Source organism: Pristiophorus japonicus, chromosome 5 (genome assembly GCF_044704955.1).
Source record: "Pristiophorus japonicus isolate sPriJap1 chromosome 5, sPriJap1.hap1, whole genome shotgun sequence".
Taxonomy (NCBI): domain Eukaryota; kingdom Metazoa; phylum Chordata; class Chondrichthyes; family Pristiophoridae; genus Pristiophorus; species Pristiophorus japonicus.
The window spans coordinates 55953639-55981132 of NC_091981.1; the positions used below are offsets into that span (position 1 = coordinate 55953639).

General features: G+C 40.8%; 2 protein-coding genes across 3 annotated transcripts in view; one reads left to right on the plus strand and one right to left on the minus strand.

Moving 5' to 3' along the window:
- The window catches only part of dek (DEK proto-oncogene), a 61854-nt gene extending 40413 nt beyond the window's left edge, over positions 1-21441 (plus strand). Inside the window, exons 7-12 of one of the 2 annotated variants that reach the window (XM_070880636.1) lie at positions 242-430; positions 3000-3141; positions 3810-3860; positions 6718-6866; positions 11718-11786; positions 20743-21441. In XM_070880636.1, coding sequence (XP_070736737.1) covers positions 242-430; positions 3000-3141; positions 3810-3860; positions 6718-6866; positions 11718-11786; positions 20743-20754 — 612 coding nt within the window. In that variant the 3' untranslated portion in view covers positions 20755-21441. The remainder of the gene's footprint in view (positions 1-241; positions 431-2999; positions 3142-3809; positions 3861-6717; positions 6867-11717; positions 11787-20742) is intronic. The other variant, XM_070880637.1, reaches the window with a different exon arrangement.
- Positions 21442-21485: 44 nt separating this feature from the next.
- LOC139264345 (lysine-specific histone demethylase 2) overlaps positions 21486-27494 on the minus strand; it is a 147857-nt gene continuing 141848 nt past the window's right edge. Inside the window, exons 20-21 of the mRNA XM_070880635.1 lie at positions 26360-26512; positions 21486-23903 (exon numbers count right to left, since the gene is read on the minus strand). Of these exons, the coding sequence (XP_070736736.1) occupies positions 23820-23903; positions 26360-26512 (237 nt within the window). The 3' untranslated portion in view covers positions 21486-23819. The remainder of the gene's footprint in view (positions 23904-26359; positions 26513-27494) is intronic.

Sequence of the window (27494 nt, forward strand, 5' to 3'; positions counted from 1 at the left end):
GAACCCGTGCAATTCAGCAGTGTAATATAATGTAATCGTTTTAAAACATTAAAAAGTATTCCCTGATATATTTAAGAGTGGTAACCTTGGGTCCCTCCTATTTCTCATCTACACAGTGCCTAAAAATGTAACTACCAATTCCTAAACTTGTATATCGTTATTTATATAATACAGTCGAAGCACTTATCCATTTTTTGGTATGACGCTTCTAGAATTAATAGTGTTAAAATATATTTGGCAGTCATTACCAAAGCCTAAAAAGAAGCGTCAAAAGGGTGGAAAGAAAGAGCGCAGCAGCTCTGGGTCCAAGAAGAAATCCAAGGCTGCAGCTTTAGATGAGATTCTCACAGATGAGTCCAGCAGTGAAGAAGAGGAAAAAAAAGAAAAGGAAAAATCTTCAGATGAAAGTGATGTGGAGGAGGAAGTGGAGGTTTGTACCAATCATTTCTTGGCTACTTAATGTATATTGTTTGATTTACAGGAATTAACTAGTGTCTCAGATATCTACAGCAGATGCGTACTTTAAAAGTGATTAATTCTGTTTTAAGAAAGTAGAGAGAAGAAAAAGGCACTTTAACCCAATAGACCCATCCCCTTTTTCCCCAGAGATTAATATAATTTAGCTGTCTTCTCACCCTGCCCCTCAATCCTTCCTCTCTGTAGAAATGTACTAATTGTCTCTCAAACCCATTTATACTTCCCTGGTAAGCTATTCCAACCTCTTAACTCTACTACTCTTTGGTGAAAAAGCTCCTCATCACTTTTAACTTGTCTCCCTGATATTTGAACAGCTCACCATTTGCTTATATTAGTTTTGTCAATTTACTTTGTAATTTTGAAAACCTTTACATCACCTCCAAATCAAAACACCAGCACAAACTCAATAAATTTTCCACAAGTTTCCTTAAGTTTTCACAAATGCCTCTGCTCAAGGCAGCATCCACTCCACTGTTCACATGGCACCCTTATGACACCTTGAAACATAGCTGTGGTCATCTCCACATTTTAATCAGCAGTCTCCTCGGTCTTGTGCACTACTACAGTGACCATGCTGAAACCAGTAGTCTTTGTTCTGTTTCTGTGTTCATTAGAACATTGTTGTGACTAGTCACTTTAGTACCAACTATGTCCATTTGAGATGAGCATGAATTGCCTTTAGCGTTCAACAGGAAAGCTGTGATTGGCATTAGTAGTGTTTTTTGCATGCATCTAGCTGGAGCTTCTTGGTGAGTTTGGGGTGTAGGGAAAAATTGAGCCAAATTGGCTGCTATAGTGTCAGCTGCATCAGAAGAGCCAATGCTGCTGCAGTGAACTGTGATTAGTGGTGAGAGGGGAAAAAGTCAGCACTATGATTTGGAGATGCATGATTATCTGCACTTTCCATTATGCAGGGTTATTACAGTATCACTAATTCTTGGATCTTTGTCCTGATCATACTGTATTATTCCATTTAAAAAACTGGCAATTGGCTTCCTGTTCCTGTACTTTTTATTTTTATGCTTATGTAAATCTAAATTATTTTTGCTCTCATCTATATTAAATTATATCTGCCACCTATTGGCTCACTAACATAAAAGGTCCAAATCTAGGTACATTGTTCCTCATCGTATCTTTGTCTTTACATAGTGGATTATATGTGTATATACTCCTGTGTGTGTGTAAGCAAAGTTACTATGATCAGTGTTCCCTTTAAGCTGCGCAGAGCTCTGCAGCTACTGCGCAACCAGCTCACTGGTTTTTAAATAGGAAAAACCTGCCATGCGTGGTATTTTGAATGGACTTCGCAACCTCTTGAAGGAGCCGCGCAATAAAAAAAATGAAACTGAACATTGTCTATGATGCAGCTTTTATTTCCACAGTTTAGGTGACCTATAGTCTAATGCATAAGTATGACTAAAATTGTAAAAACAGTATCACATGACTCAGTATTGACATGTTGGTGTGTTTCATTTTTCTAATAAAACATGGGATATTGAAAGGAAATTAGAATTTTCTTAATTTCATTACTGTGGTGAAAAATTAGTCCGCTGATCACTCAATGTTGCTGTAATTTTGGTTCATATTTCTTTAGTTCATTTATTAGTTCTTTGATGTTTTCAGTTATGGAGAAAACGGGCACCGAGACCAAAATGTTGAAGTCATGATTTGGGTGGTTTGGAGAAATTATGCATATAATGAGCTGATTTTTTTTTTTTTAAAGATAACTACAATTACAAATCCTAAAGAGAAGTGTTAATTGTATATCTAGTTATACTAGTACTGCACCCCACTGGAGGAGACCATAGTGAACAGTATAGAATAGGTAAATCCAGAATACTAGTTTCATAAATCATGACAAGAGGCACAGGTTTAAGCTACAAAAATCCAATTTAAGAGAGATTTAGGAACTTTTTTTAGTACAGTAATCAATTATGGAGACTATTTTTAATAGTGATCTACATGGAATGGACTTTTGGGCAAGATAGTGGAGCCAAACCGCTAAAATCATGAAAGAAATGATTGGGAATGGGCTAATTGGCCTTCCTCATTCATAGCAATCTGTGATCATCCTGCTAGTTTTGCCTCTCTCTTCATATCCACAACTTAGCTGGAACAACTAACAGTTACTGTCTAGGGAATAAAGTCAGATTCCAGCTGGACTGTAATGCAGTCTGCATAGTCTGCCTGAGCTCCATGCTGGCCATGTCAGGATAGTATTGCTATTTCCTACATTTTTTTAACTGGTGAAACTAATTATTTTCAGGTAATGTCAGTTAAGGAACACTGTTCCTTTTAAATTAATCAGGACCCTTTATCTGTTGAACCTTTTATTAATTCAGTCAAAATGGTGAACTGCACAGTTACGTTTTAATTATGATGGATAAATGAAAATATCTGCAGTCCCATGTAGTTTTATTAGAAGACATTGTGCAGTAGTCCTAAAGCACACAACGGAACATGCTTCTACTGGCACAGAATATTTAAGAAAGCATTGAGATATTGGTTCAATTTTTTTTCAGCCACCCAAGAAAGTGACTAAAAAAGAAAAATCCACCCCAAAAGCTGTGCCTAAAAGCAAGAAGGGACAAAATACTAAAGCAACACATGTGAAAAAAGCTGACAGTAGCACTGCAAAGAAAACTGCAGCTCCTGCCAAGAAGGGTAAGTACATAAGTAATTATCTAAGAGAGGTTAACAAACAACAAATTAATGACCAAATAATAGATTTTTGCTGGTGTTTGAGGGAGAAATGTTGGCCAGGACCCTGGAAAATGCCCCTGCTTTTCTTCACTGTTTTTATCACATCTTCAAGATAACTCCCATTACTGAGGCATGATCAGCAGCTTCGAAAACCATGGTGGCTATCTTTAGTCTCTCTCTGTCTTGTATAGAACGTTCTAATATTTTCCTTAAAACTGAAAACCTGGATACACACACTAAACTCACTAAAAGACCTTTTTAATAAAGGATTTAAAAAAAAAAATGTATTTTGTTCCCACTTGAGTGAAAGATGTGGATGCTGGAGAGAACATTTCCCCATAATTTTTAATCAATGTTAGTATCGGGTTTATAATGAGTTAAATACAGAATAAAAATTGTGCGTGGCCGCAGCCCTGACCTCGACTGCACCAGTACATTTCCCAATTTTCTCATGCAGTGCTTCTATGAAGAACTGAATTGAAACTGCCCCGTATGCTTGCAGCTGACAGAGAGAGACTTTTTTCCCCCTTTAGGCTGAGCTGGAATTTGAATCCCGATCCTGTAAATAAAAAGACAATTATAACTTACTGTACCACCCAGCTCCCATTTAATGTAATTTTGTTCCTTAGACCTGGCAAGTGGCGGTAAAAAGGTGGCTTCGATTGGGAGGCTAGCTGTGAGTAAGTAAACCTTTTTAAATAATCATTTTGCTCGAAGACTAAAATGGTGTAGGGGGAAAAAATACTTTTTGTAAAAATTAGTGTTGGAGAAGGATGCTGTACAGCATTTCCATGGAGTTTTCCTATTTAAAGACTAAAATAGTAGAGAACTAATGCACCATTGTGTGTGCATTATACTATAGGTAAGAATGTTGTTTCCAGGAACTATTTCATAAATTGAGAATAAATGGCATTGAGAGAAATAACTTCACTAATCGCATCAGTATCTTTTTTAAAACTAATATCTATTTGAATTGTGCAATGTAGTAGAAACTGATTATGATGTAAATTTTCTGAGTACACACCAGTGTCAAGGAATCTCACTGTACGAATACAACTTTCCAGTAGGATTCCTGGTGTGTAGTCAAAAATTAGACCGATATGCTGAGACATGGGCGAGTGTCATTGGAAGACGAGTGCTCTTGTTGCAAGCTTTTTTTTGTACCTGGTCTGTCTCTAATTAATGATAGTGATTGTTGCAATCAGGTGAATGATTTTCTCTTTTATAACCTGATTTAAGAAATAATTTTCTCAAATTGTAATGCTCAGGATTATCTCACACTTATACTATCTAAACTCTACTGAAAATGGAGTATAGGATCATAGGAAAATTGCGACACAGAAGGAGGCCATTTTGTAGGGAAGTAGAAATCTTACTCAAAGGTAAAAAGACTGTTCAAAACCTGAAGAAATCAAAAAATGTATGAACTGTTCCAGTGTTGCAAAATGTCACTCATATGGCGAGAAGTAAATTCTAATTCCATGGGGGAAATCACACTTTTAACCAGTTGGTCAGCAACATTTCAGCTGTTTTGTACTCTCTAGTACTATTATATATGGAAATTGAACACGAGATCTGTGCATTCTTAATTTTAAAATTAAACTATTATGCTGCTACAACTTGATAACTGTTAGTGGCAGACCTTTGGCCTGTTGGCATGGGCTGGAAAGGAACACATTAGAGCCTGTGACTGCCTTTGGATCTTGGCCACTCTGTACAGAGAGACAGGATAAGGCATTCACTTGCTGGGAAAGTCCTTTGCTGAATTGATCTGGATTTTTTTATTGGTTAGTTTAACAAAAGTGTTAGCAAATATCACTTTGTTATTCAAGTAATGGGGAGGAGGAAGAGTTTGTGCATCTTGACTGATGTTAGAGGATATTGGATACGGAGGCAGGGAATAAATACAGAAAAGATAAAGGGCCCAAGTTTCCACATGATTTGCGCCTGATTTTTAGGAGCAACTGGTGGAGAATGGACTATCTTAGAAATCGCAATTCTCCACATTTTTTTTTTCTGCAGTTCTAGTCAGGTAGAACAGTTCCACTTTGGAACAGAATTTTTTCTTCAAAAGGGGGCGTGTCCGGCCACTGACGCCTGATTTCAAAGTTTCCACAGTGAAAACGTACTCCAAACTAACTTAGAATGGAGCAAGTGAAGATTTTTGTAGAACTGAAAAAACCTTGTCTACACATTAAAAAATCAGGCTCAGGTTACAAATTAGGCGTAGGGAACGAGGGGGGGGGGGAGGGGAAGTCATTAAATTCTATAATAAATCCTTATTTATACTTACACAAATATTATACAAATAAATCCAACCTGAATAAAAATTTATAAGCAAAGAAACGATTAAATAAACCATCTTCCTACCTGTGTGAAAGTGCTTGAGCCAGGGAGAATGCTGCAGGAAGCCTCACAAGTTGAGGAAGCCGTTCGTTCCCGCGGGGGGGGGGGGGAGGAAGCCATTCGTTCCCGACGGCAGGGGGGGGGGGGGGAAGCCGGCCGTTACCGGCGGGGGAAGGGGAAGAGTGCGGGCCCGATCGACCGAACGCAGCGGGGGGGGGAGGAAGCCGTTCCAGACGGTGGGCGGGGGGGGGGGGGGGGGGAGGAGACAGTGAGAAGGCTGCAGGAAACCTCAAGTTCAGCAGCCATTCCTGACGGCAGGGGGGGAGGCAGTCGGGAAACGGCTGCCTCAACTTTTGAGGCTTCCTGCAGCCTTCTCACTGCTGCAAGAAGCCTCAGTGCTGATGTGCTGATGGCAATGTGCTTTTATTAAAAAATGTTCAAAAATTAAACGGCTACAAAGACTACAAAAATGGCCGAGTGCCAATGTTTCCTTCACACTGCGCGTGCGCGAACGCTCCAACGCGCACGCGCAGGGTTGCCGGCAGGAGAAAAACTAATTTAAATGGTACCCGCCCCACTTACAAAATCGGTGCGAGTGGTAGGCTCCGCCCCCCTGGGCGCCGCGCCAAGCAGACATGGAGCTGCAGGGCGCTCCAGAATTGCGCGTTTTTTTTCCCGGCGCCGTTTTCGGCGCGAAAAACGAGCGCCCAGCTCGGAGGGGCGCCCGTTTTTTATCGTGTGGAAACTTGGGCCCAAAATGACTTGACATTGTAATTGAGACTTTTCCCCCTGCCTCTACAATGTTCCTTTTATAAAGAATCCAAATGGTAGAGAATCCATGTCTGTGGCTAATACTAGTGTATGTGATTACTTTCCACAATATTTGTAACATTTCTTTACATGCAGAATGGTTTGTACTGTAGTTAGTCATTAATGCAAGGAATGGCTGATGCTACACTTAAGAGCACAACCAATTCTGCTAGTTAATCAGCTATGAGCTCTCATGCCTCCAAAAAGTCAACTAGCTGATATCTGGTTAAACGTGCCCAGTTGATTTTTGAAAAGTGTATTACCAAGTACATCAGAGATGTTTAGCAGTTTAACAAAAATGCTCTAAAATGAAGCATATAATTATGTTCAGAGATCTGTTTTGTTTGAAACATTGTACTGCATCTTGTCATTGTTTCTTAGAAAGCGAATCCGAAGACAGTTCAGATGATGAACCTTTGATTAAGAAACTTAAAAAACCACCGACAGATGAAGAATTGAAGGAAACGGTCATGAAATTGTTGGTTGATGCAAACTTGGAAGAAGTCACAATGAAACAAATCTGCAAAAAGGTGATTTTTCTTAATGTTGTTACATGCGCAACTTGATCTGAATCTGAGGCAGCAATTCTTTGTATTATACCTGAAAACTTTAGCCCAGTACTAAAGAAAAGAAAGCTTGGGCTTTTAGTTTATTTAAGTGATTTCAATATTTGAATCTGCACTCTAGATATGGAAATTGGTAGATAATTGAGAGCACCCAGATTGTCATTTTGCAATACCCTAAAAGCAAGAACCATGACAAGTGGAATAGAATATTGAGTCCAACATGTGTGGATTTATTCACCAAGACGACATGAAACACAAGTAACAAAAGGTTGTGCAAAGAGGTTGTGTCTCCTGCAAGCCTTTGTCCTGGGGGAAATCCAGATGGATGGCAGTAATGGGCATTCCATTATATAGTTTTTGATCGAATGTGGTGTGCAAATTTTCAAGATATTTTCACATGGTATTATAATGTGTGATGGGTATCAACCGACTTCGTGTTGGTGCAAAGGAGAGTTCTCTTCCAAATTAACTTGATTTTGTTGAAGAAAATTAATCTTTTAATTAAGAAATGTTCAGCATATATTCAACACCCCCTATATTGACACTTCTTTCAAATCAACAGGCTTGTCCTCCGTTCCCAACCCATTGCAGGCAATCATTTTCACATATTTCGATTCTTGTATTGTTCCGGTATCTTTTCTAAATCTATTACTGTAATAATCAGATTTTCAAATATGATCATTGCAAAGGAATCTACGAAATCCAGATTTTCTGCAGTTGACATGTTGAGTGTCATGAATCTGTTTCCATCTTAACATAAGAAATAGGAGTAGGATTAGGCCATTTGGCCCATTGAAGCCTGTTCCACCATTCAATATCATGGCTGATCTGATCATGGACTCAATTCCACTTCCCTGCCCACTCCCCATAACCCTTTATTCCCTCATCATTCAAAAATCTGTCTACCTCTGCCTTAAATATATTCAAAGACCCAGCCTCCATAGTGTTCTGATGCAGAGAATTCCATAGATTTACAACTCTCAGTGAAGAAATTCCTCCTCATCTCAATTTTAAATGGGCGGCCCCTTATTCTGAGACTATGGGCCCAAGTTTCCACATGATTTGCGCCTGATTTTTAGGAGCAACTGGTGGAGAACGGACTATCTTAGAAATCGCAATTCTCCACATTTTTTTTTCTGCAGTTCTAGTCAGGTAGAACAGTTCCACTTTGGAACAGAATTTTTTCTTCAAAAGGGGACGTGTCCGGCCACTGACGCCTGATTTCAAAGTTTCCACAATGAAAACGTACTCCAAACTAACTTAGAATGGAGCAAGTGAAGATTTTTGTAGAACTGAAAAAACCTGTTCTACACATTAAAAAATCAGGCGCAGGTTACAAATTAGGCGTCCAGAACGAGGTGGGGGGGGAGTGGGGGAAAGGAAGTCATTAAATTCTATAATAAATCCTTATTTGTACTTATACAAATAAATCCAACCTGAATAAACATTTATAAGCAAAGATTAAACAAACCATCTTCCTACCTGTGTGAAAGTGCTTCAGGCAGGCCTTTCGGGACCGAAGGCTGAACGGGCCGGCCCGAGACTTCGGGCAGGGCCCGTCCCCAGCACCAGATTTACAGGCAGGTGGCGTTGGGTGGGGAGGGGAGGTTCGGTAGGTAGGGAGGGAGGGGGAGAGAGAGAGAGAGAGAGAGAGAGAGAGAGAGAGAGGTCAGGTCGGATCCGCTGGGAGTCGGGTCGGGTCCAGTCCGGGGGGGAAGCGGGAGCAGGAGGGCAGGTCAGGTCGGGTCCAGGCGGAGCGGGAGTCAGGTCGGGTCTAGTGGGGGGTCGGGGGCGCTGGTCGGGGGGGAGCAGGAGCGCGGGTCGCATCCAGTCCGGGGGGGGGGGGCGGAGCGGGTCCAGTCCGGGAGGGGGTAGCGGGTGTCGGGTCCGGTCCAGAGGCAAGGGGGGTGGGGGGAGAGCGGGAGCTGGCCATGGGAGAAGCCTTATTCACGCAGCCCTAGTGAGGCCATTCGGCCAGGGCTAGGGGCTGCGTGCTTCAGGCCCCTCCCACAGTTTCGGGCGCCTGGAGCTACTGCACTTGCGTGTCCACTGTAGCGCGCATGTGCAGAGGTCCCGGCACTGTTTTCAGTGCAGGGACCTGGCTCCGCCCCCCCCACAGCTCGTGCTGCGCTGCGCCGAGGGCCAGAGGACCTGAAGGAAGGTGGAGAATACGGAGGATTTTATTAGGCGCACTTTGTGGCGCGAAAAACGGGAGTCCAGGTCGGGACTGCGCCATTCTAGGCGTGTGTGGAAACTTGGGCCCATAGTCCCCTAGTTTTAGTTTCCCCTATGAGTGGAAATATCCTTTCTGCATCCACCTTGTTGAGCCCCCTCATCTTATGTTTCGATAAGATCACCTCTCATTCTTCTGAACTCGAATGTGTATAGGTACAACCTACTCAACCTATCTTCATAAGTCAACACCCTCATCTCTGGAATCAACCTAGTGAACGCTCACTGTTCAGCCTCCAATGCAAGTATATCCTTCCTTAAACACGGAGATCAAAACTGTACGCAGGACTTTGTGTGGTCTTACCAATACCCTGTTCAGTTGTAGCAGGACTTCTCTGCTTTTATACTCTCTTCCCCCTTGCAATAAAGACCAACATTCCATTTGCCTTCCTTATTACTTGCTGTACCTGCATACTAACTTTTTGTGTTTCATGCACAAGGACCCCCAGGCCTCTGTACTGCAGCACTTTGCAATTTTTCTCCATTTTAAATAATTATTTGCTTTTGTATTTTTCCTGCCAAAATGGATAAACTCACATTTTCCCACATTATACTCCATCTGCCAGATTTTTTCCCACTCAGCCTGTCTACATCCCTTTGCAGAATTTTTGTGTCCTCCTCACAATTTGCTTTTGCTTTCCCACCTACCTTTGTATCATCAGTAAACTTGGCTACATTACACTCTGTCCCTTCAGCCAAGTCATTAATTGTAAATAGTTGAGGACCCAGCACCAATCCCTGCGACACCCACTAGTCACTGTTTGCCAACCAGCGAATGACCCATTTATCCCGACTCTCTGTTTTCTGTTAGTTAGCCAATCCTCTGTCCATGCTAATATATTACCCCCAACCCAGTGAACTTTTATCTTGTGCAGTAACCTTTTATGTGGCACCTTATCAAATACCTGCTGGAAATCCAAACACACCACATCCACTGGTTCCCCCTTATTACCCTGCTCGTTACATCCTCAAAGAACTCCAGCAAATTTGTTAAACATGATTTCCCTTTCATAAAACCATGCTGGCTCTGCTTGATTGAATTATGCTTTTCCAAATGTCCTGCTACTGCTTCCTTAATAATGGACTCCAGCATTTTCCTAACGACAGATGTTAGACTAACTGGTTTATAGTTTCCTGCTTTTTGTCTGTCCCCTTTTTTAAAATTGGGGTGTTATATTTGCGGTTTTCCAATATGCTGGGACCGCCCCAGAATCCTGGGAATTTTGGTAGATTACAACCAATGCATCCACTATCTCTGCAGCCACCTCTTTTAAGACCCTGGGATGTAAGCCATCAGGTCCAGGGGACTTGTCTGCCTTTAATCCCATTATTTTACCGAGTACTACTTCATTAGTGATGGTGATTGTATTAAGTTCCTCCCTCCCTATAGCCCCTTGATTATCCACTATTTGGGATGTTTTTAGTGTCTTCTACCATGAAGACTGTTACTAAATATTTGTTCAACATGGGTTTTCACAGAAATATTTATTTTTAAGAACTGCCTCTATTGTGCAAAATGAGCCATGCATTGTGATGGTTTTTGCTTTGTGATTTAGTCCTGTACATATGAGCATAGGTGAGTTAGTTAAGCTCGAGTTGATTACAGGGTTTAGACAATGGAACATTTAGAATTTCGGGTGTATCAGCATTCATGATTATTGCAGCTACTGCTGCAAATTCACAACTTTCATTTTAAAGTATTAGAATGAGAAACATCAATATTTCTACTAATGTGACCATAAAACAGCATAAAGGTCAGCAAAAACTAGCTGGGCTGAAGCTGTGTTGGCCTAAGCTGCTTTAAATCTCCAAAGGAAGGTGATCGTATGTAGTTGTTTTGTTTTGGGGGTGGGAAAACAAGTCCCTAATTTGGAAATGCAAGTGGTCAAAGAAAAGGCTTCAATTTTTGGCTACTGGTAATTTCAGCTTGTCGATGAGGTCTTCCACAAGACCCTCATTTTAATGTGAGTAAAACTTAGGATAGCAATCCATTTCTTATTGTTTGTGTGGCTTCTTTGATGTAGGATGGTGCATCCTGCTAAAAGAGTGCAAGGAGTGCTGATCTGTATGAGCAAACTGATTGCTTGCCAGTGAACCTCATTTTTTGCATTATGCCTTTTGCATTATACATCAGTGGATTTTACATTCCCCAAATGAGAAACTGGAGCAGTTATAAGGGGAAGTAACTCTACATAGAAGTATTGTCAGTTATTGCATATATGCTATTTGCTTCCTGAGTCATGAGGGCAAATTTGTGCAACCCTGTCTATATTTATTTACCGAAAGACTATGAGGAAACTGATGCTATGCATTGATGTGGACGGGGAGATGGTCATGCAAAAGAGCATCGAGTTCAGTGCATATTCATCAGATTGCAATTTATTTATGTGTATGTAAAGACTCCTTTGTACTTTCAAATTAACTGCTGCTCAGCACTTTGCAGAGTAACATGAATATGCTAAATGGCACCTTCATCCCCCTCAGTTATGAATTTCTGCTTAATAAAACGAGCATATTTTTTTCCACATAATATTTATAATATACTGTTCTTTAGCACTTAAGTGAAATTGTTTGTTTTTGTAGGTGTTTGCCAGCTATCCAGATTATGACCTCTCTGACAAAAAAGATTTTGTCAAGAACACTGTGAAAGAGGTAGGTGTTCAGTACTCTAATCTGGTACGTACTGTATGATTTATGAATGGAATGATAATTAATTATGGAGAAAAGTAAAAAGTTGCAACTGAAACTAATTAGGGTAAAATCATCATGTTAACTGCTTCCAGACTGAAGTCATCTAGGAAGAGTCTATACAGGTTCGACCTCCCGAATCCGGCAACCTTGGGACCGAGGCCGAGCCAGTTCTCGTGTTTTTCCGGACTTCAGAACGTCTTTCTGACATCACGAATCCGGGAACACCCGAGCCCAGGTTCAGGTATTTCCGGATTTCAGAAGGGTCATCGGGCGGGGCCCCGCCGCCGTGGAGGGGGTTCCTTGTCTGGCCCGAGGTAGGTGGGGTCGGGCAGCCGGGGTAAAGGGGAGGGAGGTCGGAGCGGGAGAAGTTGGACCGGGGCGAAGTCGGTTCGCCGGGGGGGGGGCGTCTGGATACCGGTTTCCGGACAACCCCGCCACGGATCTGGATTCCGGAACTCAGGATTTTGGAGGTCGAACCTGTAATGGGATCTCGGGTAAATGTCAACATTTACGGACATCTTACATTACCCATTTTAAAATGTGAACAGAAAATTCAAGGTTAACATTTTAGTTTCAGATCATTGGGTGGGTTTTAATTCTTGCCTGACTGATTGCAATGTATCAGCAGTCCCATTCACGATTACAAGAGTATTTAAATCGGAGTTGCCTAATATGAAGTTTCACAGGCATCTACATAACTTCTCCAACATCTGTCAGAGCGAGCTTACTCCATCTATGTATAGTGTTCAGTAAAATGCTGTATGCTCAATGAAGGATATTCTTACATGGCACTCTAATGCACGATGGGTGTTGGTGCAAAGGAGAGTTTTCTGCTAGGTTAACGTTATCTAATTTAAGAAAATTAGTCTACATTAAGAAATGTAAGCTTAGGGAATTTATATTTATTGTACCCCATCTGTACTGACTTATTTTCACTAGCTAGTATGTGTGCACATCCTAATTTTGGTCCATAGTGTCTTAATTACTATTGGCAGTCATGCCTAATCGTGTTTTTTTTTTTTGTTTTCCATTTAAAATTGGTGTTTTATATTTTCATCGAATAGCTTTTCAGGTGTTCTGTAAGTGTTTTCACAGGTTTTACTTGTTTCCTATTTTAATTGAGTTGAATGTACTTAAGTCTGCATTCAGAAAAACAGAGAAAATAGGTGCAGGAGTAGGCCATTCGGCCCTTTGAGCCTGCACCACCATTCAATAAGATCATGGCTGATCATTCACATCAGTACCCCTTTCCTGTTTTCTCTCCATACCCCTTGATCCCTTTAGCTGTAAGGGCCATATCTAACTCCCTCTTGAATATATCCAACAAACTGGCATCAACAACTCTCTGCAGTAGGGAATTCCACAGGTTAACAACTCTCTGAGTGAAGAAGTTTATCCTCATCAGTCCTAAATGGCCTACCCCTTATCCTTAGACTGTGATCCCTAGTTCTGGACTTTCCCAACATCGGGAACATTCTTCCTGCATCTAACCTGTCCAGTCCAGTCAGAATTTTATATGTTTCTATGAGATCCCCTCTCATCTAAACTCCAGTGAATACAGGCTCATCCAGTCGATCCAGTCTCTCCTCATATGTCAGTCCTGCCATCCCGGGAATCAGTCTGGTGAACCTCAAGAGCAAGAATGTCCTTCCTCAGATTAGGAGACCAAAACTGTACACAATATTCAAGGTGTGACCTCACCAAGGCCTTGTACAACTGCAGGAAGACCTCCCTGGTCCTATACTCAAATTCCCTAGCTATGAAGGCCAACATGCCATTTGTCGCCTTCATAGCCTGCTGTACCTGCATGCCAACTTTCAATGACTGATGTACCATGTCGCCCAGGTCTCATTACACCTCCCTTTTTACTAATCTGCCGCCATTCAGATAATATTCTGACTTCATGTTTTTGCCACCAAAGTGGATAACCTCACATTTATCCACATTATACTGTATCTGCTATGCATTTGCCCACTCGCCTAACCTGTCCAAGTCACCCTGCAGCCTCTTAGCATCCTCCTCAAAGCTCACACCGCCACCCAGCTTAGTATCATCTGCAAACTTGGAGATATTACACTCAATTTGTTCATCTAAATCATTGATGTATATTGTAAATAGCTGGGGTCCCAGCACTGAGCCCTGCGGCACCCCACTAGTCACTGCCTGCCATTCTGAAAAGGACCCGTTTATCCCGACTCTCTGCTTCCTGTCTGCCAACCAGTTCTGTATCCACGTCAATACATTACCCCCAATACCATGTGCTTTCGTTTTGCACACCAATCTCGTGTGTGGGACCTTGTCAAAAGCTTTTTGAAAGTCCAAATACACCACATCCACTGATTCTCCCATGTCCACTCTACTAGTTACATCCTCAAAATAATTCCAGAAGATTTGTCAAGCATGATTTCCCTTTCATAAATCCATGCTGACTTGGACCGATCCTGTCAATGCTTTCCAAATGCGCTGCTATTTCATCTTTAATAATTAATTTCAACATTTTCCCCACTACCGATGTCAGGTTAACTGGTCTATAATTCCCTGTTTTCTCTCTCCCTCTTTTTTAAAAAGTGGTGTTACATTAGCTACCTTCTAGTCCATAGGAACTGATCGAGTCGATAGACTGTTGGAAAATGATCACCAATGCATCCACTATTTCTAGGGCCACTTCCTTAAGTACTCTGGGATGCAGACTATCGGGCTGTGGGGATTTATCGGCCTTCAATCCCATCAATTTCCCGACTAATAAGGATTTCCTTCAGTTCCTCCTTCTCGCTAGACCCTCGGTCCCCTAGTACTTCCGGAAGGTTATTTGTGTCTTCCTTCGTGAAGACAGAACCAAGGTATTTGTTCAATTGGTCTGCCATTTCTTTGTTCCCCATTATAAATTCACCTGATTCTGACTGCAAGGGACCTACATTTGTATTCACAAACTTTTTCTCTTCACATATCTATAGAAGCTTTTGCAGTCAGCAAGCTTCCTCTCATACTCTATTTCCCCCCCTCCTAAATAAACCCTTTGTCCTCCTCTACTGACTTCTAAATTTCTCCCAGTCCTCAGGTTTGCTGCTTTTTCTGGCCAATTTATATGCCTCTTCCTTGGATTTAACACTATCCTTAATTTCCCTTGTTAGCCACGGTTGAGCCATCTTCCCCGTTTTATTTTTACTCCAGACTGGGATGTACAATTGTTGAAGTTCATCCATGTGATCTTTAAATGTTTGCCATTGCCTATTCATCATCAACCCTTTAAGTATCATTCGCCAGTCTATTCCAGACAATTCACGTCTCATACCATCGAAGTTACCTTTCCTTAAGTTCAGGACCCTAGTCTCTGACTTAACTATGTCACTTCCATCTTAATAAAGAATTCTACCATATTATGGTCACTCTTCCCCCAAAGGGGCCTTGCACAACAAGATTGCTAATTAATCCTTTCTCATTACACATCACCCAGTCTAGGATGGCCAGCCCTCCAGTTGGTTCCTCGACATATTGGTCTAGAAAACCATCCCTAATACACTCCAGGAAATCCTCCTCCACCGTATTGGTACCAGTTTGGTTAACCCAATCTATATGTAGATTAAAGTCGCCCATGATAACTGTTGTACCTATATTGCACGCATCCGTAATTTCTTGTTTAATGCTGTCCCCAACCTTACTACTACTGTTTGGTGGTCTATACGCAACTCCCACCAGCGTTTTCTGCCCTTTGGTATTCCGCAGCTCTACCCATACAGATTCCACATCATCCAAGCTAATGTCCTTCCTTACTATTGCATTTGTTTCCTCTTTAACCAGCAACGCTACCCCACCTCTATTTCCTTTCTGTCTATCCTTCTTGAATGTTGAATACCCCTGGATGTTGAGTTCCCAGCCTTGGTCATCCTGGAGCCATGTCTCCGTAATCCCAATTATATCATATTCGTTTAGTTGCCTGCGCAGTTAATTCGCCCACCTTATTACGAATACTCCTTGCATTGAGGCACAGAGCCTTCAGGCTTGTCTTTTTAACAAACTTTGTCCCTTTTAGAATTTTTCTGTAATATGGCCCTTTTTGATTTTTGCTTGGGTTTCTCTGCCCACCACTGTTACTTTTCTTCTTTCGACCTTTTGCTTCTGCCCCCATTTTACTTCCGTCTGTCTCCCTGCATAGGTTCCCATCCCCTGCCATATTAGTTTAATCCCTCATCTACAGCATTAGCAAACACTTTCTCCCCCCCCCCCCCGCCCCCCCCCTCCCTGCAGGACAGTGGTTCCGGTCCTGCCCAGGTGCAGTCTGGTCCTACCTCCCCCAGAACCGATTCCAATGTCCTAGGAATTTGAATCCCTCTCTCCTGCACCACTCCTCAAGCCACATATTCATCTTGGCTATCCTGCTATTTCTACTCTGACTAGCATGTGGCACTGGTAGCAATCCTGAGATTACTACCTTTGGAGGTCCTGCTTTTTAAATTTAACTCCTAGCTCCCTAAATTCAGCTTGTAGGACCTCATCCTGTTTTTTTACATATGTCGTTGGTACCTATATGCACCATGACAACTGGCTGTTCACCCTCCCCTCCAAAATGTCCTGCAGCCGCTCCCAAGACATCCTTGATCCTTGCACCAGGGAGGCAACATACCATCCTGGAGTCTCGATTGCGGCCGCAGAAACGTCTGTCTATTCCCCTTACAATAGAATCACCTACTACTGTAGCTCTCCCACTCTTTTCCCTGCCATCCTTTGCAGCAGAGCCACCCATGGTGCCATGAACTTGACTGCTGATGAGTCACCCCCCCCCCCCCCCAATAGCATCCAAGGTGGTGTATCTGTTGTGGAGGGGGATGATCGCAGGGGACCCCTGTACTATCTTCCTTTCACTGCTCTGTCTGATGGTCACCCATTCCCTATCTGCCTGAGTAACCTTTACCTGCAGTGTGACCAACTCACTAAACGTGCTATTCACGACATCCTCAGCATCGTAGATGCTCCAGAGTGAATCCATGCACAGCTCCAGTGCCGCAATGCGGTCTGTCAGGAGCTACAGCTGAATACATTTCCTGCACACAGTCGTCAGGGACATTGGATGGGTCCCTGACTTCCCACATAGCACAGGAGGAGCATGACACGGGTCTGGGCTCTCTTCACATTATTTAACCCTTAAATTCATTTAATTTGGCAATCGAGGGTTAGCTTCGGGTGGCTTTCCTCCACTTAAAACAGTTTTTGACTGTCGTTGATCCTATTGCCCAGTTTCTTGGAGCTATCTGGTCCCTGAAATGCACCATCTCAATCCCAGGAGATTGACTAGGCAGGAGGTGGCCACCTTGAGACACATGTATTAAGAGTACTGGCTTTACACACTTACCTACTATCCTGGTATATATTTGCTTACAACATGCATTTTATATAGTGCCTTTAACATAGTAAAACGTCCCAATGTGCTTCACTGGAGTGTTATCAAACAAAATTTGACACTGACCCACAGAGATGTTGGTACAGGTGATCAAAAGCTTGGTCAAAGAGGTAGGTTTTAAGAAGCGTCTTAAAGGAAGTGGGAGAGGGAGGGAATTCCACGGCCTAGGCAGCTGAAGGCACAGCCACCAATGGTGGAGTGATTAAAATCACAAAAATCCAGAATTGGCATTGAGATCTTGGAGGTTTGCAGGGCTGGAGGAGGTTACAGAGATAGGGAGATGCAAATCCATGGAGGAATTGGCACAAGGATGAAAATTTTAAAAGTCAGGTGCCAACGTAGGTCAGCGAGCACCGGACTAAACCGTAAACGGAACTTGGTGCGAGTTAGGATATGAACAGCAGAATTTTGGATGAGCTCAAGTTTACGGGGTTGCAATCTGGGTAGCCAGCCATGAGGGCATTGGAATAGTCGAATGTAAAGGTAACAAAGGCATGGATGAGGGTTTCAGCAGGGATGGAGATGGGTGATAGAGAGGTGGAAGCAGTCTTAGTAATGGAAAGGATTATAGGCTGGGAAGCTTAGCTCAGTCATAAAGGACAGCAAGGTTGTAAACTGTCAGTTGACATGGTTCAGTGGCCAGGGAGAGGCAATGGAGTTTGAGATGTGGACCAAAGCCAATTGGTCTTCCCAATATTTAATTGGCTGAAATTTTTGCTCATCTAATACTGTGTGTTGAACAAGCAGTGTGATGTATCCAAGGCAATGGAGGGGTCGAGAGAGGGTGGTGGTGAGGTCGAGCTGGTTGTCGTCAGCATACATGTGTAACCTGACATTGTGGTTTTACATGATGTTGCTGAGGGGCAGCATGTAAATGAGAAATGGGAGTGGGCCTAGGATAGATCCTTGGGGGAACTCGAGGTAATGGAGCAGGAAGACAAGCCATTACGGGTGACTATCTAGCTGCGGCTGGATAGAAAGGAATGGAACCAGGGGAGATGTTGGGGGAGGATGGTGTGGTCAACCGTGCCAAAGCCTGCAGACAGGTCAAGAAGGATAGCTTACCATGATCAGTCACGCAGGATGTGATTTATGACTTTGATAAGGGACGTGTGTTGTGGCAGCGGCAGAACCCTGATTAGAGGGGTGCAAACATGGAGTTACGGGAAAGATGGGCACAGATTTGGGAGGTGACAACACATTCAAGGACTTGAGGAAAGGGAGATTGGAGATGGGGTGAATTTACAAGGACAAAGGGATCAAGTGTGGGCCTTTTGAGAAGGGGAAAGATGATGGCAGATTTGATGGGGGTGAACCGTTAATATCAGCCAGCATGAAGACCAGGTCAGGTGGTCCGTTTCGTGGGAATAGGTCAAGGGAGCAGGAGGTGGGTCTCGCAGGCACCATTAGTTACAAGCTTAAGACCTGAGTTGAAGAACCTAGTCATTCTAGTGGTATCCTATCAACTAAGAAAAATATCATTCTCAGTCCTCTGAGTATTTCTTGAATTTGGGTGGTGCTCAGAGCAATCAGCAGAATAAATCAATGTTCCTATACTTGAGCTTTATTTCACTTGCCAGCTGAGCTCGCAAGGGTTTGTCTAACTCGAGTAAAGTTTCCCTTCTCAAAAGTGTGTAATGCCAAATGAAAACGCTAATTTTATGTTAGGACATTGTGGAATTAATATCCTAGCTGTGCTGGATTACTTTCAGGTGTTAGAACTGTTGCCTCACTGGTAAGTTGTAGCATTTGGTCTACATCCTTTGTTGAGATTTGTGAAAAGGACTGGGAAAGTCTGATCATGCGTCTTGTGAGTTGAGTCATGCTTTGAATAAGTTGGTGCTGAGTCCACTTGAATATTCATCTGATTTTGAGTTCCTTATTCCTAAAACATCTCCGACTGGCAGGTTGAGTAATGTCATTCTTTCACCTACTGGTTGGATGTACATGGGACAGATTTAAGTCCATACTATTTTTTGTGTGAAATTTCAGCTGGGTTTCACTTCTCAGAAAATGATGTTACAGATTTTTTTCTTGCCCGTCAATAAAGTGTGAATGTGTTTGCAGTTTTATTGCACTGCATCAAAATATGTGGAACAGAATGCCAAGGAAGATAAGGTGGATAGATTTTTTTGGTGATTTAATTTTTGAAGTTTGGGAGCACCCATTCAGATCACACTGATCTTTTCCAGTCCTGTGATTCATAAGTTCTATTAAAGTCATGTTTACTTTGAGAATTGCTATCAAAAAGGCATGGTATATCATTGAAACTGACTGTTGAAGCAGTTCAATCCCATCATCTTGTGCTGATTCACTGACTAGTGGAAATAATCTCACTATTTACCCTCTCATGGCCATAAAAAAAATCTTCAACACAGATTTATCCCACCCCCTTAAGTTACTCTTCTGAATACAGCTCCAGTTTTTCCAAGTCTCATTAACTAAGTGAATCTACAGTGCCAAGAACTGAACAATTTTCTTATAACCTAGCCTCTCCTCCCCAAAGCTCAGATCTCTGCACTTGTTGCACATCCCCGATTTTAATTGCTCCACCATTGGCAGCTATGCTTTCAGCTGCCTAGGCCTTAAGCTCTGGAATTCATTCCCAAACATCTTTGCCTCTCCCATCTTTTTAAGATGCTCCTTTAAAACCTACCTCCTGTCTAAATATCTGACTTGTCAAATTTTGTTTTAGATAGTGCTCCTGTGAAGTACCTTAGGATGTTTTACTGTGTTAAAGGCACTTTACAAAATAAGAGTTGTTTCTCAAGATTTTCTAACCTTTGCTAGGATCATTCTTGGTGCCATTAATTACATTTTGCCAATGTTATGCCAACATCCATTTAATCCTGTTATATCTCTGCTGCCAATTTACCTCTATCATAGCCGTGAATTTTCACAAGCCCCTTATTTGACACTTTAAACCAAGTCTCCGACAATATACATGATTTCAGGGATGGGAGGATATGAGAGAATTGGGAAAAACTAGAACTGCATTCAGTGCAGGGGAAGAGGCTTGTATTCTGCGAAGACTTGAGGATAAATAGTGAGATGATTTCCATTAGGTAGTGAATCCAAGAGCTGAGGGATATCTCTTATTATGACAGCTTTCTTCAATGTGTGGCTTAGTGGTCTAGCAGTTCTCCTTTTTGAACAGTAGTGTAACATTCATTTACAAAGAATTTTGGAAAATTATTTTCAGTATCTGTTTGATTACTAAACTCTTGAACATAAGTGGATGGTCTTTAATTGTTAATGAAGGGAATTAAAGCAAAGTATGACTGCCAGTTAAGGTGGAAATCCAAACAGTGCTTGAAATTGCAATCAGGTCAGATACGATGGAAGATTACTTTTTACCCTGTTATCAGGTATTAGATATACACAACAGGGAATATGATGGGAAAGTACAAGCTTGCTTTTGTTATCAGAACTTGAAATTAGCATCACTTGTCATAGAAATGCACACAATACTACATTCTAGTAGAATAGGAAGATTATAAACAAGAACTTTTTATTTTACAGTTGATTTCGTGATGAAACTGTCCTGGTTCAAAGAAACCAGCAAAGGAATGTTAAGAAGGCACTGCTACCATGTTCTATGGATTGAGAAATGGGATTGTTTAACACCAGCACAAATGAGAATGTATGAGGTTGATGTAGAATCAGTCTTGTATGCCAATGTAAATTCAACATCTTTCAACCTAGTTTCAGCTTATATAGCTATATAGATCTGACTTTTAGTGACGTTTTATCTGTCAAATTTTCTAGTATTGTATTTGCTTTTTTAAAACCTGTTTATGAAAGTGTACATTTGAATCTATTGAGTTGTGAATAAATTACCCAGTAAATTCATTACTTTAGAATTATGGTTGTTAGGAATGTCTCATTTCTCACCAGCTTGAGTCCAGCTAAATGAGTTAGAAAATATTTTAGCCTCTCTCTTAGCTAAGTTGCTACACATTTGCATGTGCTGTATCTTTCGCTGTTTAGCCATTTAAGTTTTATCTTTAACTTTGATTTGATCTTTGTTTTGTATTTAAATGTTTTCAGAGCAAGGCCAATGTTTTTAATCTTGTAAAAGGGGGAAGTTTTATTGAAGATGCAGTATGTATACTTCTGTAGCTTGAGTTCTTGTTTTATAGAACTTGTATTGAGGGTTGCCTGTGGAACAATTAACTGCCCCAACTCTCAAGATAAAATAAAAACTTACTTTGTACACAAGCTAAGACAGTTGAGGTGTGTTTTTTTTTTTAAGTACTTTATATAAACAGTTCAATGATCATAACCATTACTGGTTTACAGAGTAATCTTTCTAATGGAAAACGTACAAAGTAGAACATCCATCTTGATGCAAGCCCATTTAAAATGATTGAAAACAAATGTTCAGAACATGAATTGAGTTACATTAAGACATTTTTTTGTAAGTGTTAATACAAGGAAGCTCCCACTGGTTGAATTCCTTTAGTGTTTACAGTCTACTCTGCATTATTAATCAGTTTTGTGCTTAATTCTAATCATCTGAATTAAGCAACTTCAACAGTACTGAAAAAAATTGTAATAAGTAGCTTTGAATTAAGAGTACACTGTAGGTTTTGTTGCAATAATTATGCAAACCAGAATTGTATTTTACTAATTACAGAAGAGTGTTAATCCAAAAATTAAGAGGTAGACCAGATTTTACAGTCGCACCATTTTGGCTCTCCAAACCAGTGCTCATTCTTAAATTGTGGTCTACTCAATGTTAAGTACAGTGACAACTTATTCTAGCCTCTTGTATGACAAGTTATATAGATTTGAGTTCAATACCCTTCTGGGCCATATTTATAGAAATTGTGATTTTTCAAGCAAGGAATTTCCAGGATTGAAGTGGACCTGAAACACAAACTCATTGCCAGATAGTGAATTGTAGTGAATGGAACATTCTGATTCAAGATACTAACTCACAATAAAACTGGTTTGAGAATTCTTCTGTAGCTTGTTACAAAATTAAGTAGGTGAGGTAACTGATACACTAGACTGAAATAAACTTCAAATGTGTAATTGACCAGTGGAACATGAGGGAAGCTGTTGAAAATGCAGTACCTGAGATTGTTTTCAGTAATGCTTATGCCACTACAATGAGACTAATTTAGTCCATTCACTTTTTATAATAAACTACCCTACCTACCTTGCATCACACAAAGGCAACAAACTGGCATAACAGCTCATGCTCAATGGAATTTAACTCTCTACCAATACTCCTTTCCATTTGCAGATAGCACAGACACTAGGTGAACAAACAACAAAATGAACCAGATATTTACATCAAATTATGTACAGGATTTTTAAACAAAATACAGATCTATAAAACCCCATACTTCACTATATATAAAATCAAAAATTCAGGACTTATGTTAAAGTAGGATAATTATCCTCGTGCTTCTAATACTGTACACTTTACAATCAATAGGTAAATAGAGCTCAGGTTGAAGAGTAGTAAAACAGTGTCAATATAGTTACATGGTTTGAGATTTTTTAATAATTGAAGGCAAATCACTTAACTACTGAGCAAAATCCACTACCAACACTAGTTTTTCTTTTCAAAAAGTTGTCCCACTCATGGAATTCAGAGTTTTGAAGACTAGATAGATTGGACTGGAGAGACAATTTGTACCTTGATCTGCCCATAATTAAAGCTTTGATGCAAAAGATATTAGCTCAGTCTCTTCTGATACATTATGGAACTGTTGCTCAGCACCATCAAAAAAAGAATTGGTTCTAACTGGGTAAGTTGTTTAATAGTTACTGCTGTCAGAATTAGAAACCTATTCTGGAAGAAACCAGCTGAATATTTTACCCTCCAATTCATAGTTTACTATAAGCTAGAGTGGACATTTATCATGAATTATAGTATCCCTAGTTTGTTTGAAGTGCCCAAATTATTTTTTGGTGGGGTGACTGAAAACAATTAACCAGTAAGATTGGTTAAAATAAATAATTTAGACTTGTTGCAGAAACCTAATCCTTGCCTGACATGCCATTTCCACTCTCTCTGGTCAGCTTTTGCAGCAACTATTGTAACATGTTGCTACAATACAAAGCTACTAATTCTATAAAACAAAAATTGTAAGATGGAACTGAAAAGTTCAAATTGAATGAATAAGCTGGTGGCTTTTTATAACCGTGCAGTCTTGTTAATGTGGAGAGTTTATTTAAATCTAACTGTATTGTGTGAATCCTGTTCTGTATCCATCTTAGTTGGAAGGAAGTTTTGCACCACTTGGATATTAGAACTGAACATTGAGTATTCCATTAATGCTGTCATGGCTTGGTCAAATGTTTTTTTTTAAAGTTGAGTTTTTTGCCATTATGTATTTGCCACACAAATATTTGCTGAAAGTTTAGAAGTGACATTTATTTGTACTCATGTTATTCAAACTTTGGTTTAAACACCAGATTTCTACAAATGTATTTGGTCTGCAAAAATCCTCACCCTTGAAGCTTAGGAGACCTACCTATATGGGATTTAGCAATAATTTGTTTACAAGTGCAGTACCTTTCATGTGTACAGCATTTTCATTTAGTGCCTTTAACAAATATACATAACACAAAATCTTCATTTACAATGCAGCAATTTTACTTGCTTCTCTGACTCCACTCAGGTACGCCCCTGTAACAGTCTGTGGAAAGTGTCGATTTGTTGCCTGTATTAAAAGAAAAATACTTTCATATTCAACTCAGGATTTTAAAAAGACAATGTTCTGATTGCATGACTATAATCAGTTTGAAGGTTTTACCAAAGTAGAATAGCACAAGCAACAATGAATCTGGTACCCTAAGGAGAGTTAAAGGATCAACTCTCCCTCAACCTATCCAGCTCCTGGCCAGACAATGCAAAAACATTTCTAAACTCATCTTTATTTAAAGTTACTAGGAATGCTGGAAATTCAATCGAATTGCTGAGCAAATCCATCAGCAGTGGAAGAGAAAGAATGTTTGACATTTTAATTATAATTAAAAAGGTTCCTTTGCCTGTCTCAATTTAAGGGTTTTGACTTGAAACATCTCTTCAGATGCTGACAGACCCATTTACTCTGGCCAACTGCACATTTTTTGTTTAGAAAAATGTGCATAAAGCATTGGACCTAGATAGTAAGATCTTAAGTAAAGGAGTATTGCATTTCAGTTATGCATAGTTTTGTTATAATTGTCTAACATTAGATGCTGTATTCCTCAAGCTAAAGTATTGCTGCTTGGAGAATGCATGTCAAAAAATTAAATATGGAACATAAACCAGAGTGGCAATAATCCAACTTCAATGGTTAAATGAATGAATGAGTTTTTTTCTGGATAACAGTTGGCCGTGCCCTAGTATTCCCTGCCTTAAACCTCTCCACCTCTTTCCTCTATCAAGACGCTCTTTAAAACCTACCTCTGACCAAGCTTTTGGTCACCTGCCCTAATTTCTCCTTTGTGGCTCGGTGTCAAATTTTTTGTCTCAAGACTCCTGTGAAGCGCCTTGGAATGTTTCACTACGTTAAAGGCACTATACAAGAACAAGTTGTTGTATTTATACTATATATCCAGTACCTAAATGCAGATTTAGTGACCATACCATTTAGACTTGTATTTTGGTAGTTATCTTATGATTTTTGGGAAGTAGAGTTTTAGATCAACCTAAATTTACTGAATGTATCTTCACTTTTCATGGTTTAACTGTTCAATTACATATTATTGAACCTATTTGAAAACTTCAGTTTGCAGGAAAGATTTTGGTTTGCTTGATTGGCATTTTACTAAACTATATAAAGCCAAACCAATCTGCTATTGAATGCTTTTTAAGGACAATTTTCTTTTATGCTGTAGCACAGAAGGGTAACCTATTTGGTTGGTAATTACACCTGGCAGCATTTTAAGAGGGAAACGCTAAACCTGACCGGATGTCAAGTAGATGTCATTAATGAAATAGTGAACACTGGATATCAACATTGGGAAATAAGACATTTGAAAGGTCAAGACACATCACAATCAATACTTTGATTTTAATAGTTAATTAGAAAAACTTCCAATCCTTTGGCAAGTAGAGCTAGTTGGAATCTCGGAGTTGACTGACCCACACTGAGGAAGTATAATACCACTACTGGCAGGAAGGTATGTGAGACAGGTTTATATAGACAAAGCAATTTATATTGGAAAAGCAAAACACTGCAGATGCTGGAAATCTGAAATAAAAATTTATAGTAGAATTTTGTACAGATGCAAGATTTTAATAGATACCAGGAGTTGAAAAGTAATCCATTTATTGGCAAAATACAAGCCATGGAACAATTCCTCAATTTACAATTCAGATGAATTACGCAAGTGTATGTGTACCAAGTCCATCAACCACAGCATTGATAATTTTAGCATTTAGCAAAAAAAAATTGAAGTAGCCGTGGAAATTTGCTGTGAAAATTAGCTGTTGTATTTGCCTACATAAGTGACTGCTTCAAGGTAATTTGTTTGAGGATGTGAACATTTTTCATTAAGTACTTGCTTCACTTATTGTCATTTAATATTCTAATAAGCTATCCAAACAGTCTGATACTTTCACTTGCTGGCAGAGAATTAGAGTAGACTTCGTCTTAGCACTAAAAATCATTTCATTTAAAACCAAACAAAAAGGTGAAAGTGTAACTTGGGTTTCCAAGTTCCATATTCTTCAGTGCCATGTGGAAATTTGGCCAGCATGTTCTGATTCAGCCCATTCATTGGGTTCAATGAAAAAATTAAATTACAATAGATGGCCCTTCAATCCATTTTGCTTTAGCATTAATTTCTTATACACAACTGATACCTGGTTTTATTATAGACTAATTCTAGCCAAAATGTAATTCAGAAGACCATAAACATCTGGATTGAGTCAATTTTATGATTTGTTTATGAAGTATATGGATCTTTGGTGAAATGTTACTTTCAACAGTGAAACTGCCCAACTGTATTTTGGCAGTAAGTATGAAAGCAATGGCTAAATTGATTTATTGGTTTATGAAGATGTTCATCACATTGGGACACATTTTGTTGTCCACCTTTATAGCAACTCGGAATATGCAATCGAGAACACATTTTTAAAAATACATTCAGATACAAGTGGCAGTCACATTTTGAACAATCTACTTACCTCACCAGCAAAAAATACTTTTCCTTGTATATCTTCAGAGATTACATCGTAAGCTTCACCACTTCCACCTGCCTTTATAAAGCTGTAAGCCATCTGTGTCCAAGGATCCTTGCTCCAGTGAGTAACAAAGCATCTAATTGGATCTGGGACTTCCTGTAGTAACAATGAAATCGGTACAAACAACACATTAGGAAAGTCCAAAAGGATAGTACTGAAATGCATTAACAGCTCTCTGTGAAGTGTCTGCAATCGTAAATGCAAAATGTAATCTTCATATTGGAATGCAAATAAAAATGGAGCTTGAATTTCCAAAGAATTGAACTTAAGTTAGTATAGCCTTTTATGTTCATGAAGCAGTGTTAGAGCTGGAACACTTTTTCCCCGTTGTGGACACCGACTAAAGCAGTCTGAGGGCTGGTACAGCGCAAACTAGATATACCTTAACTCCAGGGTGAACGAGCACCAGCGAAACTTACTTGTTCCAACACCAGACATCCTTATGGTCTCTGAGCGAGACAACCAATTTTTGCTTTTAACATACGCTCCAGTTCTGGTAGAGGTGACTCATCCCATTAGTTTGAACTAGAGTGAACGTGATGTGTCCCATTGACTGTCTCCTCTTACTCATTCATCACAGATGCATGGGCCCAAGTTTCCACAAGAAAAAAAACGGGCGCCCCTCCGAGCTGGGCGCCCGTTTTTCACGCCTAAAACGGCACCTAAAAAAATCCTCAGTATTCTCCACCTGCTTACAGGTCCTGTGGCACTCGGCGCAGCCAGCACGAGCTGTGGGGGGGGGGGGGGGGGCGGGGGGGGCGGAGCCAGGTTCCAGCGCTGAAAACAGCGCCGGGACCTCTACATGCGCGCAACAGCAAGTGCAGTAGCTCCAGGCGCCGAACTGTGTGGGAGGGGCCCGAAGCACGCAGCCCCTAGCCCTGGCTGAATGGTCTCACTGGGGCTGCGTGAAGGCGGCTCCTCCCACGGCCAGCTCCTGCTCCCCGCCCCCGAAAGGACCCGACACCGGCTCTCCCCCCCCCCCCCCGCCGACCCGACCCGACACCCGCTCCCCCCCACCCCCCCGCGCCGATCAGACCCGACCCGACCCGCGCTCCTGTTCCCTGACCCCTCTCCCCTC